The 19,300-nt window shown below is 37.3% G+C and overlaps 1 protein-coding gene across 1 annotated transcript in view; it reads right to left on the bottom strand.

Annotated features, from left to right (window-relative positions):
* Positions 1 to 19,300, bottom strand: part of myo1d (myosin 1D) — a 79,570-nt gene that overhangs the window by 33,623 nt on the left and 26,647 nt on the right. Inside the window, exons 12-16 of the mRNA XM_065262970.2 lie at positions 14,057 to 14,127; positions 10,443 to 10,517; positions 10,219 to 10,351; positions 9,949 to 10,115; positions 8,928 to 9,135 (exon numbers count right to left, since the gene is read on the bottom strand). Coding sequence (XP_065119042.2) covers positions 8,928 to 9,135; positions 9,949 to 10,115; positions 10,219 to 10,351; positions 10,443 to 10,517; positions 14,057 to 14,127 — 654 coding nt within the window. The remainder of the gene's footprint in view (positions 1 to 8,927; positions 9,136 to 9,948; positions 10,116 to 10,218; positions 10,352 to 10,442; positions 10,518 to 14,056; positions 14,128 to 19,300) is intronic.

The following is a 19,300-nucleotide window of genomic DNA, read 5'->3' as shown; positions in this document are numbered from 1 at the left end:
AGTGGAAGGTGGAAGTAGACGACACCCAGGGGAACGTGGTTAAATCAGGCTAATAACGGGAGCTCTCTCACCCGCCCCCACCAGTCAGCTTGTCTGATCAGCATTTAACAAACCCAGCACAATACTGCCGCACCAGTTTACACACTCATCCAAGCCAAACCAAAGACCGCTGAGACAAAGAAGAGGCATATTCCAAAAACACTCCCAGTGCAATTAAAAAAATAAATCTGTCAATCAAACCCTATTGTTCAACTTTCATTGTTAATTCTCTTTTCAGGGCTGCTCAAAAATTTCAATTGAAAAGAATAATAAGCGTGAAAGGATAAGATCTAAGTGTTTTAATGGTCGTAACTGCTGTGCAAACAGATTCTTCATTGAGGTGGATAAAAAGAGGCTTTGTGAATATTTCATCCCGTGGTAAACAGGAAATAGAAATTCTGGCAAAATCTATTCACGTGTGTCATCAGGTGTCAAAAGGCAATTACAGATGGCTGACAGAATGTACGGTGACTTATCCATTCATCAGAGGGGCGGGCAGGCAAATCCCTCAGCACACAGGCTGGGCAGAATCTCGATCAGAACATGGGACAGAGTTAAACGCATGCACAAAAACCCTAACCGCAGAAAACCCCAAGAGGCGGTGGGGGAGGAAAAGGACAGGGAACCATTTTCATAAATCAATACCACGTGTCTGGCAAACCATTGACTTGATGGAGACCCTCGTTTTCCATCCTTGTGTCCCTCTGGCAGATTTCTGCACTAGTTTGTCTGTGTTTGTTTGTGGTGGGGGTGCTGCCACTTTTTTTCTGCCAAATAACAGCATGGCTTCGACTGCATCTGTCACTGCATGCATAGACACCTTACTAGTGCAAACCCACCCCCTCGCTCTAGTATTTACAGTAGGTAGGTTAATGTAATATTTAGGTAGATTTTTTGTGACCGTCTCAAATGCAAAATTCACATTGATGATACCGGGGTGTTGAATAATTTGGTTTCTGGATGGCTGGTTCAATGGAGCCCAACCTCACGTTTGTGTAATATTGTTGGGGGTGTTTACATAAATCTATGTGATCTTCCTGGCAGATTTATTCCTCATTAGCTGGCAATTATGAGTAAAACTGCTTAGGGAAATAATAGGCGAGGAGAATAATTTGAGATATTATTCATGTCTATAGTGCAAAAAACTGGACGAATTATGCACCAAAGTTTAACACTGGATTGAACAAAGCTCTAAGCCCAGCTGGGTGATTCTCATGAAATCCAGACTTGGAAAGTGTTCAGCATCAGAATTTTTTAAAAATTTAATTTTTCACATATGATGAAGGTCTGAACTTACTATAACCATTATTTTTAAAGGATTTAAAACATATTTCCTATAGAATTATTTACATTTTTCAGATTATCATTTTCAAAAATTATCATTACCGCAACATGATATTACATTAAATATATGCATTTACAAACTCATGTTTCGGTAATGAGAACTAAAAAGTTGTCCAGGTACTATGACAAACAAAATTTCAACTTTTATCTGGAGAGAAAAATAAGAACTGCTTACCTGGTAGCCATCTTAAGTGTCACTTCAATTATGTCCCTTCCAACTATTTTGTTTTTGTTTTTTTAAATGTTAGTTCCTTAAGGGCTTAAACAATGATTGAAAATTGTTGCAGAGGATGAGAAAATTGGTCTTGGACACATTTATATTCCATATACCCGTCTCTACATTTACCAATGATCACCAAATACCACACGTTTCTTTACTGTAAATGTATATAGTATAACATGCACTGAAGCTTTTTATTTTTATTATAAATATTTCCATGTCAAAGAACCCAAATCCAGTCATGTGCATGTTGCGGTAATGAAAATTTCCCCCTTAAATGTGGAAAATACAACAAAATTGGTTTGTAGGATGTCATTTGCAATCATGTGCAAAATAGTACATGAAGAGATGTTTGTAACTGTATGCTTTTTATTTTGATACTCTTACTTTGCATTTACTTTTTTTATCAAAATGTTTCATGACACCTCATAAGTCTAATTTCACAAGAATCACCCAACTATGAACACAAAAGCTGTCTAATAGTTATGTTTTTTTTTTGTCTGTACAAATTGCTGTACAACATTTCTTAGTTACCCTAAGTCACCAAAATGTGCTCCAAAATGTATATTTTGTAACAAAATGATATGTAACAAATGTAAAAAAAAGTCAGGTGGCCAAACTGTGGTTGCACAAAGAACAATGCGACAAAGATTACCTGATAATAAGAATATAAAAGAAAAGAGTAAGGATCTCTTTCACTTGCACCCCTTTCAACTGGCTATTTTCAAAGACAGAAAAGTAAAGCACCTCATTATATGAAGTACATTTCCATTTCCCACTTTGCCTGATGGTGCATCTTTATCGACTGTATTGTCATGAACCGTAGGATGAGGATATTGCAATCGTACATCACAGAACTAGACACACAAAAACCTATAGTTTGACATGACAAGTATTAAATTGCCCTGGTTGACCGTGCCGGGTGAAAGATTGTTCAGTTTACTTTAAAAGGGTTTTCAATTACAGTAGCCCTGCAATCTGTCACGGCGAATATAAGAAAACAGCAGAAAAGACCTAAGGAAAAACAACTAAAGGCATAGGGATTTATGGGGAAATTACAGAAGATTGTTAAGTGCTTTTAAAGTTGCCTGCCATAGTATATATATATATATATATATATATATATATATATATATATATATATATATATATATACACAATAAAATCCACAGTATGTCCTAAATTTATTCATCCTTCCAGAAAGCAGTGGCATGGGATTTAATTCAAATGATAAAATAAATAAAAAGAGCTGCTCCTATAGTAAAAACTAACATGGCAGATGATGTGCATGCCGGGACCTGAATGTATGAAATATTAATTAAAGCGAGGAAATTCATGAATAATACAAGCGCTCTATATTTGCGTTTTGTACAGACTGATCAGATTTGCTTAAAGCCACATCTTATCTAGCGCTGATGATGCTAAACAGTCATTGAGTTCTTACCAATCAGAGTATGAGCAAGTGCTCAAAAGCAAAGGATTCTGGGAGTTTTCATCACTTATGAGAAAAGCGCTAAGGTGAGAGCGGAGAGGGGGTGGAGAAAGGAAATGAGACAGAAAAATGGCAGGACTGAGAAAAGAAATTGTGCATGAGGACAGAGGGGGAGGTGAGAAAAATCTGAGTGCTGATTAAAGATTGTATTTTCTTTTGGTTTAGAAGCTTAAAAAAGATAAAAGATAAAGCATTTCCTCAAGCCCAATGGAGAAGAGAGACAAAGAAGCAAGACTTCATTATCACTGTGTTTATTGGGAGCCCTGGCACAAATTAAAACCTCTGGCAAAACTGACAGACTTGGCACAAGTCGAATGCATCTGCCAGATGCTGATTAAGGGATTGTGTGGTGTGGTAGACAATGCAAAGCTGAATACAATGCGTAGGGGACCAGAATAAAGACAAATGAATGGTTTCAGTGTTCAAAAGCAACCGTTTTACGCAGAATAACATTGGTGCCTGTCACTCAAGGAAATAGAAACAACTAATATCAGCTCCGATGGGATGCTCTGCTATTGCCTGGAGGTATATGACATGATTAATACAGTGACAACAGTCACAGAAATTAGGTTTTTGTCCCTTAGGGAACACAGGATTAACCTGTGCAGAGTCAACACTTCTAGCCTATCCCACAAAAAGGCTTGCATCAATAAAATAGGTCAAACAATCAATCTCCAATACAGGTACATTCAACAGTGATACTGTATGTGCAACAGGATTGCTAAGGATGCAATCTCAAGAGACTCCAAGACAGAGTTCTGAGCACACAACTGAGGGTTTGATATTGTACGCGGAGACGGCGAAAAACGTTGTCAGTTTGCTTACAAAAGCACCTTGATAACAGGTAGCCCCCTGATAACACACTGGCAACAGCATGAGCAGCAAAAATACGCATGCACACTGACAGCATACATACTTTGAACTACAATAACTGTCAGTCACTGCGAAGAGAAAGAGACGGTGGGGAATATACAGTAGCTAGCAATAAGGCTACAATCATTTTGTTTGGCAGTAAAATGACAACAGCAGTCAACTAATCTGCCATTCAAAACATTCACAGCTTCCCAAGGAAATAAAACATTATTGTTTCAACAATAAGGTTTATTGATCAAAATCTCTGTTGTGTATTTACAAAGGCACAGTAGGAAAATAGTGAAAGGCAGGGTTTGTGTGCCATTTGCTTTTCTTGTTGCCTAGCTGTTGTTTCAGCCTGCATTGATGTGAGGTCTGTTGTTGAAAAGTCATAGAAACATATTGAGCCTGTTTGGCACCTGGAATGCTTCTGGATTGTGGGTGAATGTATGTGTGTTGAAGTCTCTCGGCATCAGACCATAACAATGTGATAAATATCAGTCATGTGACTAGGGGTGACCCCGAATAGTCGAAGATTCGATGCATCGATAGGAGAAGCCTGATTCGACTACCAATCTCACAGTCGAATCGTCGCAGATGTGTTATGAAATGAGGATCATTAAATTTTGGCCATATATGGGTGCACATTATCTGATTTCACATATAACAGCTTTCTCACAATATATTAATATACAGCATATTATGATAATGCTGCAAATAATATGTGAAGTAGCAGTTTTCAATAAATATTTTTAAAATGCGTTAATAAATCCAACAACCCCTGTGTCCGGGCTACACGTGCATAAGAGGTTTCTATGTTAATAAACCATTGCCTTTTTGTTTCTACATTTAAAAGACAAAGCTGGCAAATGATATTATGCCTTTCGTTCTTTTAATAATTTCTATATTTTATTTTATTTATAAATCACTTTGGGTTATCTGATTTAACTATTTGGCTTGTGTTTTGTTTCCGTGGACTTGAGGCATTTTGCTAGCCTAGAAATCTAGACGCACCCTAGCGGCCGCAAAATATATTTGCTGCCAGGGTTTAGTCTAGGCACTCACAATACACTTAACAGCTCCAAAAACCAAAATTTGGTCAGGCCAATCACATCGTGTGTAGCGTCTGTGGGGCGGGCTTAACATGATGACGACAGAGCTGCAACGAATGGCTGCTGCTGCTGGCGAACAGCTTTCTTTTGAAGCGGCTTTGGCCGCGACTCTGGAGGACTTAGACTTATGTTTTTCTTTGAGAGAAGAGCAAATAACCCTACTGAAGTCCTTTTTAAGCAAGAAAGATGTGTTTGGAGTTTTGCCGACTGGTTACGGTAACTACGTCACCTTCTTCGTTGTTCTCATTGGTCATAGCGCTATCCTATTGCGTGCAGAGGCATTTTGAGGGACAACCTTATCTCCCGCCCCTTGCATTGAGCCGTTTGTGTGAAGAGTTGCCAGACCTTACATCTTGATGTAGGTCTGGCTAACCAGGCTAGCATTTTGCATATTTGTTCTGCACTTTGTTACTTCTGACCTTATTTTATTTAAAAAATTGTATTTATTATAAACGTAAATTCTGATCTAATTTAAGTATGTAAATTTTGGATAGCTTTTCGTTGTATCGATGTTGCGCTATTGCGTGCTGGCCATGCTTGCGCATGTAATTTAGCCGAACGGGCTAGGTGCTCTCCGTCTCATATTTAGGAGTTCATCAAACTAAACATTAAAAAACGGATTTTTTTCGACGAGTATAAGTTTTTAAAATGTATTTAAAACAGAGTGGTTTGTCAAAAGTTAAACTACAAAAGAGGTAAGCCGGGTTTTTTTTATTTCGGTGACGAAACGGAAACTAGTACACCGAACCTATTTCTGCCTGACACGATTGTCTTTCTTGTGATTTAATATTGTGGTCAGTCGGTGTTCACTTTCAAATGATAGCAAAGAGATTCCTGAAATAGATAATATCATGCGGTCTTTCTGTATCTAAAGTTAATACAGAGATGATCAAAGTCAAAGCAAGCAAGCAGGTATTTCTGTGCTAAATAATAACGCGTAGTGTCTATAAAATCATTAATTTCAGTGTTTTTCTTGTTATAAATGAACGTTTAATGAATTGTATATAAAGATTAGTTTTTATCATTTACAGTCACAATCACAAATTATTTGTCATTTCTCATTTGTCGGGTTTTTTTGGTCATGACTGCTTTGACGCGCTATCTCCAAATTAAATAAAAACACTTAATTTTAGCCGGAGTTTCCAAGGCAGGATCACCTTTGTTATTTTTTTTAGGTTTAGTTATCAAAATGTATTTTTGTGTGATGTTCTGTAGATCGTGGCTTTAAAATGTTATGAGGAATAATTAAACAAATGTTGCCTTACATTTTACCTTAAAAATATATATAGAAATGCATCGTCAGTTTTGTCTTCGTTTATTACTTGAAAGACAGTTTTGGTCACTTTATCAGAAAGTTGTTTATGTGTGCTGCTTGTGAAAGAAAATAAAGTTACCAATTTGTACCTGGTCTGGCCCCCTCCCAACCCATGCACACAAACATAGATGATTCGACTATCGGTCGACTATGGAAAGATTCGACAATTCTGATTCGAATATGTAAATCCTTAGTCGAGGACACCCCTACATGTGACCTTTTACGTCATTCCAGTTGCCTGCCGCCATCTTGAGTACCTACCGAGTACCAGTAGGCTACTTACAAGCATTGGCTAGCTTGCTACGATTTATGGATTTCTTATCTTTTACGGTTTATGATTCTTACGGATACGGGAAATGGCTACGAAAGACAAAATTTCGCCCCTCAACTGTCATGAAAAGAAACACTACTTTAAAAAAAATATCTTGGTTAGGGTGTGATGCCTACTCGATCCCTGATGCGTTCTTCTAGCCGCTGTTTGCTGCTACCGAACGACCACTATTTTTACAACACTAAGAAAGCACGACACAACAACAAACTTTGCTCGAAGTATCACCCGGATCTCTATACATGTACGCGAGCATTGAGTTTATAAAAAAGACTTTTTTTTGAACAACTGACTTTGGCTGTTATGGTGTCCGCTCACCTTCTTTGCCAGACATAAAGAATCGATTTCCAAATATGAATGAATGAATCTCATATGAGGCTCCTTTTTCAACTATAAGGTCAATATTGTTTTTCACTTGCGACAAAACAACGAATTATTTGTGCATTTATATGGAACTATGCTTTAGGAGCTTCCATCTTTACTCTCCTCCCACCTTAAGGCGCATTCGGAGATCAATACATCTTGACTGGCAAGATGGCGACAAGCGGACACCAAAACAAAAGAGTCAGTTGTTCAAAAACGTCTTTTTAGTAAACACTGTTAACACAAACAATGTTCCCAATGCTCGAGTTCACGTGTAGAGACACAGGTATCATGAGTTGAGTCTTCTTAGTGTTGTAAAAATAGCGTTGTGTAATGCTCACAACATATTGAAGGCATAGCTTCTAGTTCTTTTGCGACCTAATAAAAAATAACATGGCTTGGCAAACAATATTTTTGAATAATATGCTCCTCTGGCGTTCCAAATAACTGTTAAATGTTAAAACAATCCTCTGCATTGTATCACACGCTCTCTGTGATGCCTCTTTTTTTTAGCAATAATTGCAGCCATTTCAAGCACAAAGTGATTTAAGACATGCTTTTTCTGCGTTAAATATTGGTGCAAATACCAGTCATAACACGTGTGCAAACATAAGTAAATCACATTGCGTGTATCATTTAAATAATCTCCTCATATAAATTTTGCGTTTGAAAAGGAAACTCCTAGAAATGCAAATTAATTAAGGTCAGTCGCAAAAATAACTAACCACACCTGTTCAGCGCTAATGATCCACTGCGCGTCTTTAGTAAACCCATTAACGTTATTTACCCCAAAATAATGGTTTGCGCTGGCGCAAGCTGTTAGTAAATCTGGCCCTTATTTTATTATGAATTGGCTTATTAAATTCAAAATCAGAATTAATTTAAGAAAACCATCTGAATACCAAATAAATGGCTTAACAAAAGTTAACATTGTCCTATTGTGATGTTTGCAAGTGATGTCCTTGAGCATAAGCTTTGGATAATTAATTTTTTAAAACAGTTTTTATTCAGATGCATGCAAATGGATAAGTACACGAACACAATTGCTGTCCTTGTTCTAATGTTAAGCAAATAATTTTTGCTCAATGCATTGCCTGTTTCTAAGGCAACCAAAGGACCAGCATACTGTATGATTTTTGCAAATGTGTGGTTTATGCTGCTTCAATAAAATATGTAAGTGCAAAAGATTTCATACACTTTAACTCTTTCCCCGCCATTGACGAGTTACATTTGCCTGTAATATCTGTAATATCCACTAGACAGATTAACCACTAGATGCTGCTTTTACCCAATTTATAAAAAAACTGAAGCAAAAAATTATTTTAACACACTAAATTTTGATAATCGTTCTGAATCTGAACTGTAACAAAATTCCTTCACAAAAATGCAATTATTTCAGCTTTTTGCTCAAATATTTGAGTTTATAAACAGAAAAAAAATGAAAGAATGAAACTTTTTTCTGTTTTATTTGTTTGTTTGTTTGAAAGATGAGGGTCTGTTCTTTCATTTGATATATTTGTATGTTTATATATTTTTAAAAGAAAATTTTCCTGGAAGGCATTTTGTGAGACTTTTGTGAAAATCACATAAAATGCTTGCGGGCAACTTTTAAAAAAAAGGCTGGCGGGGAATGAGTTAATATATGTGACCCTGTCGGTGAAATCCAAAAGTCTTATAATTATGAGATTAGGAGAATCAAAGTTTATTTTCAATCGCTGGCCTCACTATAGTCAACATTAAAGATATCACGGTTATATTTTCAGATAATGCTTATTATATTATATAGGACGGTTGACTTAAGCTGGGTTTCACAGACATGGTCACATTTGAAACCTGATATGTTTATGGTAAGGTTTTCGAACCTTCTGCAGAAAGAGGACGATCCTCTTCACCATCTCTGATCTCTGCTCCTCCAGACTGAAGATGGTTCGAGGGGTGCGGATGAACACTTTGGTTTTGCCGTAGGCTACATCATGCTCGAAACCACAACCCTGTAGCAAACGTCTCACTGCCTCCTTATCTGATGGCAGGTCATGGTTGGGCCAGGTAAACTCCGAGATCATTTTATATCTGAAAAACATGATTATTATAGCTGTTAATCTACATCAAAGAAATTTTATGGAGTGTCTTTATATTAAAAATTGACGTATAAAACAGTATTTGTCCAGCTCCAGTTTTAAGTAATATATTATATTCCATGCACATCTGTAGCCTTTAAAAATTCTCAATTAGATGTAATTTATTATGACTTTCTCTGAAGTGAATCAGGTGTTCAGGTGTTGCATCACATCAACTCATCAGAGCTGTGGTAAGAGGGTTTCAAAGTGGATTATTTCCTTTGAGCAACATGTTTAAAGAGACACCATTTGCAACAAGTATGGATACCTGTGTTCCAATAGCTAATTTTGTCCATAATTACAGAAACACTTGAGGTTTTGACAACAAGTTTTGACTGTAATTCACCTGAAGTGTTTTGCTTAAGGATCTTGGTAGCACTACTGCAGGATTGCAAAGTGTATGCTATAAAAACTCCTCTTTCAGAACCGATCAAGGCTATGGAAAAAGCATCTTCCTCAGTCTGAAATCAGCTTCGTCAGTACGTCATCATTACATAAAACCCTTCAGCGAGCATAACAGTAGGATGACACTCAAGAAACTGACAGCTTTCAGACATATGAAGGTTGCGTAAGACATTCGTGATCTAATCAATCAATCTGCGTAGTTTCAGATGACACTCGCAACTGATGATCTCATGCAAGCTGTCACGACGGCAGTGACAAATGTGCATCAAACAGTGCATTGAAAATGATCACATCAATTAAATCTAAAATAGCAACTGAATATTTAAAAAAAAACAAAAAAAAAACAAGGTAAAGTGGTCACCTCTGAAGAAACCGTGGATAGGTTTGTCGGTTGGCAAAGCCAGCTCGCCGCACCCGGACGTTCTCCAGGAGGCCGAGGTACTCCACTTGGTGCTTGCATCGCTCGGGTTCAAAAATGAGTGGGGACTTAACATCATTTGGCTTTATGCATCGTACATAGTATGGCTCCTATGTGTAAATACATAGTTATGGATTATATGCATGGATTACAGTTGCGTATAACTGGTAGAACAATTTAAGTTCAGCTGGTTTGATAGCGACGCCAACTTACCTTGCTGGCAAGGTTCTCCACTAAAGAGATCATAGAGTTTTTAAAGAGCGTGGCAGCGGTCAGGGGTCGCTTGGTGACCTCCGTGATGCTCAACTTGCCCTCAGGCCACATGGATTTCAGCACAGGGTTTGAGCTGTAAAACACAGGGGCGCAGCAGGGCAGATATACATTAAGGACGTCATGCCACACTGTACGGGGAAATAAGACTGTTTAGTAATACTGACCTGTTGTAAAGCATCCGCTTGAAATCCTGAAACAAGGTGTCTTTGTTTTTGTCAATGAAGCCCACGACTGAGTAACTAGAAAAAGTAAATGTCAATTTATTAACACAATGAATAACAAAACAGAGTCATGCCAGCAAAACTACACAAACACACATCGTGTGAAGTTCTCTGTTGAGAACACATTTTTGAATTCGCAAAAAAATTAAAAACAAACTTTCAGTAAATAGTTAAATGATTTTGTTTTATTTTTTATAAAGAGCAACAGAATAGTTATACATTCATTCTGTTTTAGTGCATTAAAACCATGTTTTGGGTAAATGACTTTCTTCAGCTTAACACAAACCAATATTTTTTTTTATTAAAATTAGGGCTGTGAAAATATTAATCGCCTATAATTGCATACAAATAAAGTTTGTTTTTGTATAATATATGTGTGTGCACTGTGTGCGTATATTCTGACCAAAATCCAACGTCAGATTCCAACCAAAATCCAACATTAATCCAACGTCAAATTCCGACCAAAATCCAACGTCAGATTCCGACAAAAATCCAACGTTAATCCAACGTCAGATTCCGACCAAAATCCAACAGTATTCCAACGTCAGATTCTGACCAAAATCCAACATTAATCCAACGTCAGATTCCGACCAAAATCCAACGTTATTCCAACGTCAGATTCCGACCAAAATCCAACATTATTCCAATGTCAGATTCGACCACAATCCTACGTTATTCCAAAATCAGATTCCGACCAAAATCCAACGTTAATCCAACGTCAGATTCCGACCGAAATCCAACGTCATTCCAACGTCAGATTCTAACCAAAATCCAATGTTAATCCAACGTCAGATTACGACCAAAATCCAACGTCAGATTCCAACCAAAATCCAACATTATTCCAATGTCAGATTCCGACTAAAATCCAACGTTAATCCAACATCAGATTCTGACCAAAATCCAACATTAATCCAACGTCAGATTCCGACCAAAATCCACCGTTATTCCAACGTCAGATTCCGACCAAAATCCACCGTTATATTACATTTAAATGCTGCCCAATTGGCACTAAGGGGCCTAAAGGGTGCCAATAAAATATCCCCCACACCGTTACACCACCAGCCTGCACAGTGGTAACAAGGCATGATGGATCCATGTTCTCATTCTGTTTACGCCAAATTCTGACTCTATCATCAGAATGTCTCAACAGAAATCGAGACTCATCAGACCAGGCAACATTTTTCCAGTCTTCAGCTGTCCAATTTTGGTGAGCTTGTGCAAATTGTAGCCTTTTTTTTCCTATTTGATGAGTGGTACCCGGTGGGGTCTTCTGCTGTTGTAGCCCATCCGCCTCAAGGTTGTGCATGTTGTGGCTTCACAAATGCTTTGCTGCATACCTCAGTTGTAACGAGTGGTTATTTCAGTCAAAGTTGCTCTTCTATCAGCTTGAATCAGTCGGCCCATTCTCCTCTGACCTCTAGCATCAACAAGGAATTTTCGCCCACAGGACAGACATACTGGATGTTTTTCCATTTTCACACCATTTTTTGTAAACCCTATGTAACCCACAGTTCAAATAGAACCATAAATAATATTAGTGATATAAATAATATATATAATAATATATAATATAATTAATAAATAGCAATAAATACATAAGTTATTTAGAAACAACACAATATATTAAAATATTTTGATTTTGTAAAGGTTTCAATTCTTTTAATGATGTTGAACCATCCCTTTAGTTTAATGTCACTGTCCCTTTAAGACACTTTCACAGTTATGCACGAGGTGTTTTGTTTTGTTTTGTTTTTTTAACATAAACGGCAGAAGCTAACGGAAAATCGATAAGATACACACGGAATCCAGACACCTTAAACTAAACTTCAAAATTAAGCTTATTTAACATTTTTAATATTTTGTTCATCAAGAGTCATCCCTATAATATCTTAGCGGTGGTTTTGAGGAGTGTTTTGAAGACGGTTTTGGGGAGTTTCACTGTGTTTTAATGTGCATTGAGTTCAATATATTACAGTGTAACAAGTTATCGGTGTACAATCTATGTGTATCAGCTTATGAATGTTTTATGTTAAAAAAGGGAAAATGTATGTAATATTAAGATTATTCCCTTATACTTTGAGAGTTTATTGATTTATTTGTGTTTTGAGAAACTGTTTAACAAGTTTGTTGATGTTACCATGGTGACAGTCAGTAGCGAGAGGAATCGCAATCCTCCGTTATCAGTGTTAAAAATGAAAATAAGCAGTTGTTACTGTTGAGATAATTTATTTTATTTATTAATTTGACATTTTCTTTATGGCCTGCTGTGCAGGCCAGGTTTTTTTCCCCTACACGGAAAAGTTTGTGGACAGCTCGACGACAGATCGGACTTTTGGATAATCAGCGTATTGCGAGACAGCATACGAATGAACAGATACTTCAACTGGATACCAGATGGCGAGCCAACCCAAGGATCTCTAACCTGCAAGAACTGAAACACCACACTTTGATCGCTTATACGGTTTGACCTGAAAAAAGTGAACCACTGAGCTATATTCTTTTGAACACATCGAATTGGACTCTGAAATTGCAACGCAATAATTTAAATTTATTGAATAGAGAAATTTGTGAATGGGTGAATGTATGAAAATTGGTTGATGTATTGTTTTTTTTCCTTTTATGTTTTTCTGTTAAAGTGAGACTCCAAAGTGTAGCAATTGCATAAACAAAAGAAACATTTAAATTCCTTACATCTTACCTGCAAAAGAAGAGTTAGACCCTGTAAAGTGAAACAATCACACTAACATAAGCACACTAAAATACTTACCTGTTCCCTTAAAGAAAGAAGAGTTAACTCAAAAGAAAACTAGAAACAAATAGCTTAAAATAGTTAAAGCAACTGTTCTAAAAGAGCTGATTAAAATTTAATAGACCGGTCTAAGAACAAAACTAACCAGAATAAACCCATATTTAAACCAGTTAAATCCATTTAAACTTATTTAAATAAGAAAAGATTAAATATAAAGGATTTAAAATTATTTATTATACATATCGTACTGTAAATATTTATTGATTATTTATTGATCTACATTGATTATTTATTGACACATCTTTTACTGTAAATATTATTGATATATTTATTTAATTATTCTATTTATCATACTAACTTACCTATTCCATTTTTATTCCTGTTCAGTAAACTGCTAATTAATTTATATAAGTTTTCATGTCTCATGTGTCTTTTCTAATATAACATACACCACTCAACGAACCTAGAACTGGTCCAGTAGCATAGTTATTACGATTGCAGTGACATAAGTGCTACACCTAGAAATGGTTGTGCGTGAAAATCCCAGTAACTGAGCAGATTGTGAAATACTCAGACCAGCCCGTCTGGCATCAACAACCATGCCACGCTCAAAATGGCTTAAATTACCTTTTAACTTTTATTTTGTATGCAATTAATATTTGACAGCTCTAATTAAAATGCTGTCATGGGGGTCAACATGGCAAACCTTGCTAAGAACAACTCAGACTTACATGAGTTTTTAAATCACTTCAAACTGGTTAGGACAAAATGTTATTACCCTAAACATGGCTCATGTACAACTACTTACGCCACATCTCCTGCATAATGACGGATCCGGAAGTCTCTGTCAAACTCCAGATTTTTGTCAGTGGGGGAAAGCTGTGGAGAAAAAAAACAAGAGAATATTTTTAAACAAAAAGTGGAAGGATTTTTCACTTGGGAATTTGTGACTTTTTCCAGAGATGATATGCCTTCTGCTAAGACCGAAAGCAAGCAAAAACCTACAATAAATAAGCTTGCAAAAGTATAGCAGTGCCAGAGAAAAACAGCTAAGAAGACGTGAGGGGGCATCTACTGTAAATAAATCTAAGCATATGAAAGATAGATCAGATGAGCTTATATCCAGCATAAAACAGCAGTTTTACAGAACTGTGTTAAAAAGTTTATTCAGACAAAAAAACTTGCGCTATTGGCTTAAAAAAGTCAGTTATAAAACAAATGGGTTCAAAGCACTCTGCCTAATGACCACACTTTCCATATGTGACTCCCTGCTTTATGAAAGTGTATGTGATGTAGTATCAAAGCCATCAAATAATAACTATTTCTGTTAGAGTACACGCTTAATGTACATAGTAGATGGTAAAATCTGTATGTTTGTACATATAAATGCCATTTACTGTACATAAAATAAATCACAGTAAATTACAATTGGCCCTTGGATGTGTTAAAGTCCCTGTTATTTAGGTCAGATTCTTTGTGTTTGTTGAATGAGGGCAGCTAGAGAGGTTATATAAGTCTCACTGCCATTCACAAAACACCGCAGCGAGATCAAAGGAACGACTCGGATCCACTGCAAATGAAAGCTGCTTAGAACAATGATCCTCTAGCCACAAACCACCGCATACCCACACACTGGATTAATTAAAGTACTGACATCCTGAGCTTTGGTCACGGTCTCTATTGAGGGACATGTCAACCCTCCACATTCAGCTTCTGGTGCTACTTTATGGGTTGATACTCACTTGTTTATGACAACCAAATTTAGAAACACCCCCTTAACAGCCTCATTGAAAGAGATGGGTGACACACAGCAAGAAAATTGAACAGGGAGTAAGAGAAAAAGGAATTGAGGAACATTTCAGGTGGAGTGAAAGATGGGAAAAGTCGAAAGTTCTCAAGCATGTTCCAGATTGAAATTGCAAGGATGGCTGAGATTCCATTTGATGGAACATTTGAAAGGAAGAAAATTGGATTATGCCTCATTTTTACATCTGAATCATATGCCTTCATAACTACATAATTGAAGAGCATTACAGTTATATTGGACAGTACCTCAAAATGACCTCTAAACACCCTTACTGGTTCAACAAAAACAAAATCTCAATTAGTCACAGCCAGTGGCACACATGCGAACCCACATGCAAATGCAAAAATTGAAGTCTGTGTAATCCTTAATCATGCGCCATTATACAAAGTAGAGCGTAGACGAAAAATAGCAAATGAAGATGAGTCACAACATGAATCAAAAGCGGTCTGAGACAAAGAATCTGGAAATGTAGGACAATCTAACAATCAAAGTTTCAGGTACCAAAAAAAAGAAAAGCTTGGTCATCCTTTTGTTTGCAAAAGAACTCAAAGAATGCACAAATACACTTGGAACAGCCTACAGCCAAGTGGCTTACATGGATTTAACCAGCACCCTTTCAATTATCAGAAACCCAAACTTTATGTGTCATGTGTGGGGCTCGTCATGTTAAAATATGTGTTCGGTGCGTCATGTGAACAATGTGCATCATGTGTCTTGTCAAAATAGGTGCCTGCTGCACACTCGTCGAAAGGGTTTATGATAAAAGAGAGTCGCGTTTGCCAGATACTCACTTAATCATGTGTATTTGGAGTTTAGTGTTAAGTGAGTGTGAGTGAACGTGACCATCTCTTTAACTCTTTTGCCGCCATTGACAAGATATCTCATCAATTAAGAGAAAATGCTTCCCCGCCAATGACAAGATTTTCTGTCTTTCCGCAATATCGCTAATATCCACCAGGTGGCGCACTTCCGCAACTTATACAACCCGGAAGTAGCGCCAGTAGAGAAAGAACTCTGTGTATGTTTTAAAGATCGATCTGAATGGGATCTCTATCAAAAGTCCTTCGCAAAAATTGAATTATCTCAGCTTTTTGCTCAAAATTGGGTGTTTTTGAAGAAACCTACCCATGTTTGAGAGGTGATTACAAGAGAACTAATGAAGGTAGGATGAAACGGTTTTTTTTTTGTTTGAAAGCAGAGGGTCTGTTCTTTCATCTGAAATATTGTTTGTTTATATATTTATAGAAGAACATTTTCTGGAAGCTGGCGCTGGCTGGCAACTTTTTTTAAAAACGCTGGCGGGGAAAGAGTTAATTGTAAACCCTTTTGAAACATGTGCAGCAGGCACATATTTTGACAAGACACATGATGCACATGGTTCACATGATGCTGCGAACACATATTTTGACATGACAAGCAACATATGACAATCCGAACAGATATTTTGAATTTGCGCCCCTTGGAAGAGAAGTCACCGGCTGCCACTGACACAGACTCTGATTCTACCAGGTCCTGGGGTATAAAATGTATGATTGTACAGAAAGTTTCAAGCCTAGATCCTGCTGGTCGCACAGATGTCTCAACCGTCTCCCTTCACTTAGTTCTATTCACACCCCCCAGGACCACAGCGCCTTGTCTAACACCTGCGCTTCTCACCACAGTATGCTGATTAAACCAACCAATAACCACAGGATGCAGAAATGGCACCTCCCATCCAAGCCCAAAACTTGCCATTCACATATCACTGCAGCCAATAGCCACCAGGTATCTAAATCTAGATATCAGATATCTAAATTAAACGAATAGATCAGCCACATATGAAAATTCTCAAATATATTCTTATATTATTTAAGGGTGTCACAATTTCGAATGTCAATCGAAAATTAAGTCACAACCTCGAACGTCGAATTAAACAAATGGAATGATAGATGCTGCCATGTTTTATCAGTTGTGTGCGTGAACCATATTTTTTCCACTGCGGCAGCACGTCTAACATGGCAGGGCATCTCCGGGTTCAAGGTCAGATATTTTATTTCATAAAAGTCTAGTCTAAAAATGGCATAGCATTTTTTTTGGTGTTTTAAAAAAAAGGTAAAAATCAAGAATCAAATTGAATCGTGACATTACAATCGAAAATGTAATCGAATCGAGGATTTGGAGAATCGTGACACCCCTAATATTATTTGTCTTACACCATTCCATATGTAACGCTGCATGTGAAAATCTAGCTATAGTCATTATTTTGACAGTTTTCTATATAAAAATCAACTTACTGTATGTGATGTACAGAAATGTATGTAGAAAATTCTAATTTGGGCCTCCAAAAAGCATACCCATCATTAATGTGTTTCAAATGTCGGTTAATATATGTCTTCTGAAGCACAACATGATTGTAAGTGAAAACTATTAATATTTTACTCTAAAGTGTTACGTGTGTATTAATGTAAAACAGATGTAAGTGCTAATTTAATTTATGGCAGTATGGCGATAACTTTTCAATCTTGTTTTTTACACTTATGGCATTTACAATCTGTTCAGCTGTTTTTTTACTTAACTATAATTTTGTAGTACCAAGCAGAAATGTTTATGTATTAAGCTAACAATCTTGTCAGTTGTGACGTTTAGCCTGTCCATATTTCATGTGAAATGACCGAAAAAGTCAATGCTTTGAAAGGTCAGCTGCAAATGGGGTCAAAGTTGGAACTGTCTGAACTTTGAGCACAGCGTTATAACGCTTGACCTGCTCTGTGGGGTACTGCTGTAGCCCACGCTTCGGTCTATACAGTTCAGTGTACTAGCCAACAATAAATGGATTTACATGTGTTACAAAATGTTCAATAAAAAATATTTTTTATTGTGGAGCCTTCTGTAAACTGACATGTGCTGCAGAGTCGGGAAAATAAATGAACACAACTTATGATGTTTATATGAGCATCTTTTAAAAAAAAGCTCAAAATCAAAATACAATGACGATATCAAAGTATGTCGCACTGAGTTTCCATCCAGCAATTATCTGGTAACATGCGTGCTAAACATGTTTCAGCACTTCACACAAAAGTGCAAAAACAACGCAATTACTTCCACTGACATGAAAACGAGTCATGATCTCTTCCTAATAAACAGTTCTGTGAACCAGAAGGCCACAGAAGGCAAGCGGGGCTCTTCAACGCAAACAGCTAATTGGCTGGTTGCTTCGTCCTAAAAGTCCCCCTGCAACGAGAGCAGGAAAGCTTGACGAGATAATGAGCTTGCCATCGTCTATACACGACCAGGCACTTGCTCACATGGCCACACCTGCATCTGGCACGTGCAGAGCAAAGGGGAAAAAGTGGAAGTATGAGTGATCAAAGAAACGGGTGAGAGGCGAAGCCCCAGACGTCCGTGTCAGCAAATAACAGTAATTAAGATCTGATGGGGAAAGAGGCATTTTTATAACACATCTGGAGGGATCAAAGCCATTTTAAGGGTGCAGAAAGGTTGTGGGGAGCACAAACTGCCTGGAAGGCACATGGAGGAAGAAGTAAACAAACCGATAAAGCAAACTGAGAAGGTGAAAGTGGCGATAAATGTGCCAGCTCTAGCCTGGACCATGCACTTTGTCTGATGCTTTTATCCTAGATACAGTGTACAGCACGTAAACACTAAGAATAGTGTAGGTGACCTGACTGCATTAAGTGAAGAATTAAAGGGACATTCCACTTTTTTTGAAAATACGCTCATTTTCCATTCTCCGGGTCTGGCGCTAGCCCTTTTAGCATAGCTTAGCACAATCCATTAAATCTGATTAGACCATTAGCATCGTGCTAAAAAAAATAACCAAAGTGTTTTGATATTTTTCCTATTTAAAACTTGACTCTTCTGTAGTTACATCGTGTACTAAGAACGACGAAGACTGCAGGAGGCGCCATGATATTATACACTGCCCAAAAATAGTCCCCTGCCATTGAAAGTTACTAAGGGGACTATTTTCAGCTGCTGCGTAATATCATTGCACCTCCTGCAGCCATGTCCTTGATTATTACGCCAGAATGAGAGTATAGTTCCTAGCCATATCTCCCTAGAAAATCGCAACTTTTAATTTTCTGTCGGTCTTAGTACACAATGTAACTAAAGAAGAGTCAAGTTTTAAAGGGGACAGAGAATGATGTTGAATAATGGTAGTCTACCCGCATTCACGAACATGCAAAAAGTACTAGACCTGCTAAACATCTCAGTCTCATAGAAATTCCTCTTTTAGAAATGTCA

Source organism: Paramisgurnus dabryanus, chromosome 1 (assembly GCF_030506205.2).
Source record: "Paramisgurnus dabryanus chromosome 1, PD_genome_1.1, whole genome shotgun sequence".
Classification (NCBI taxonomy): Eukaryota; Metazoa; Chordata; class Actinopteri; order Cypriniformes; family Cobitidae; genus Paramisgurnus; species Paramisgurnus dabryanus.
Note: the sequence above shows the minus strand (reverse complement) of the source record. Positions and strands in the feature narration are given on the sequence as shown.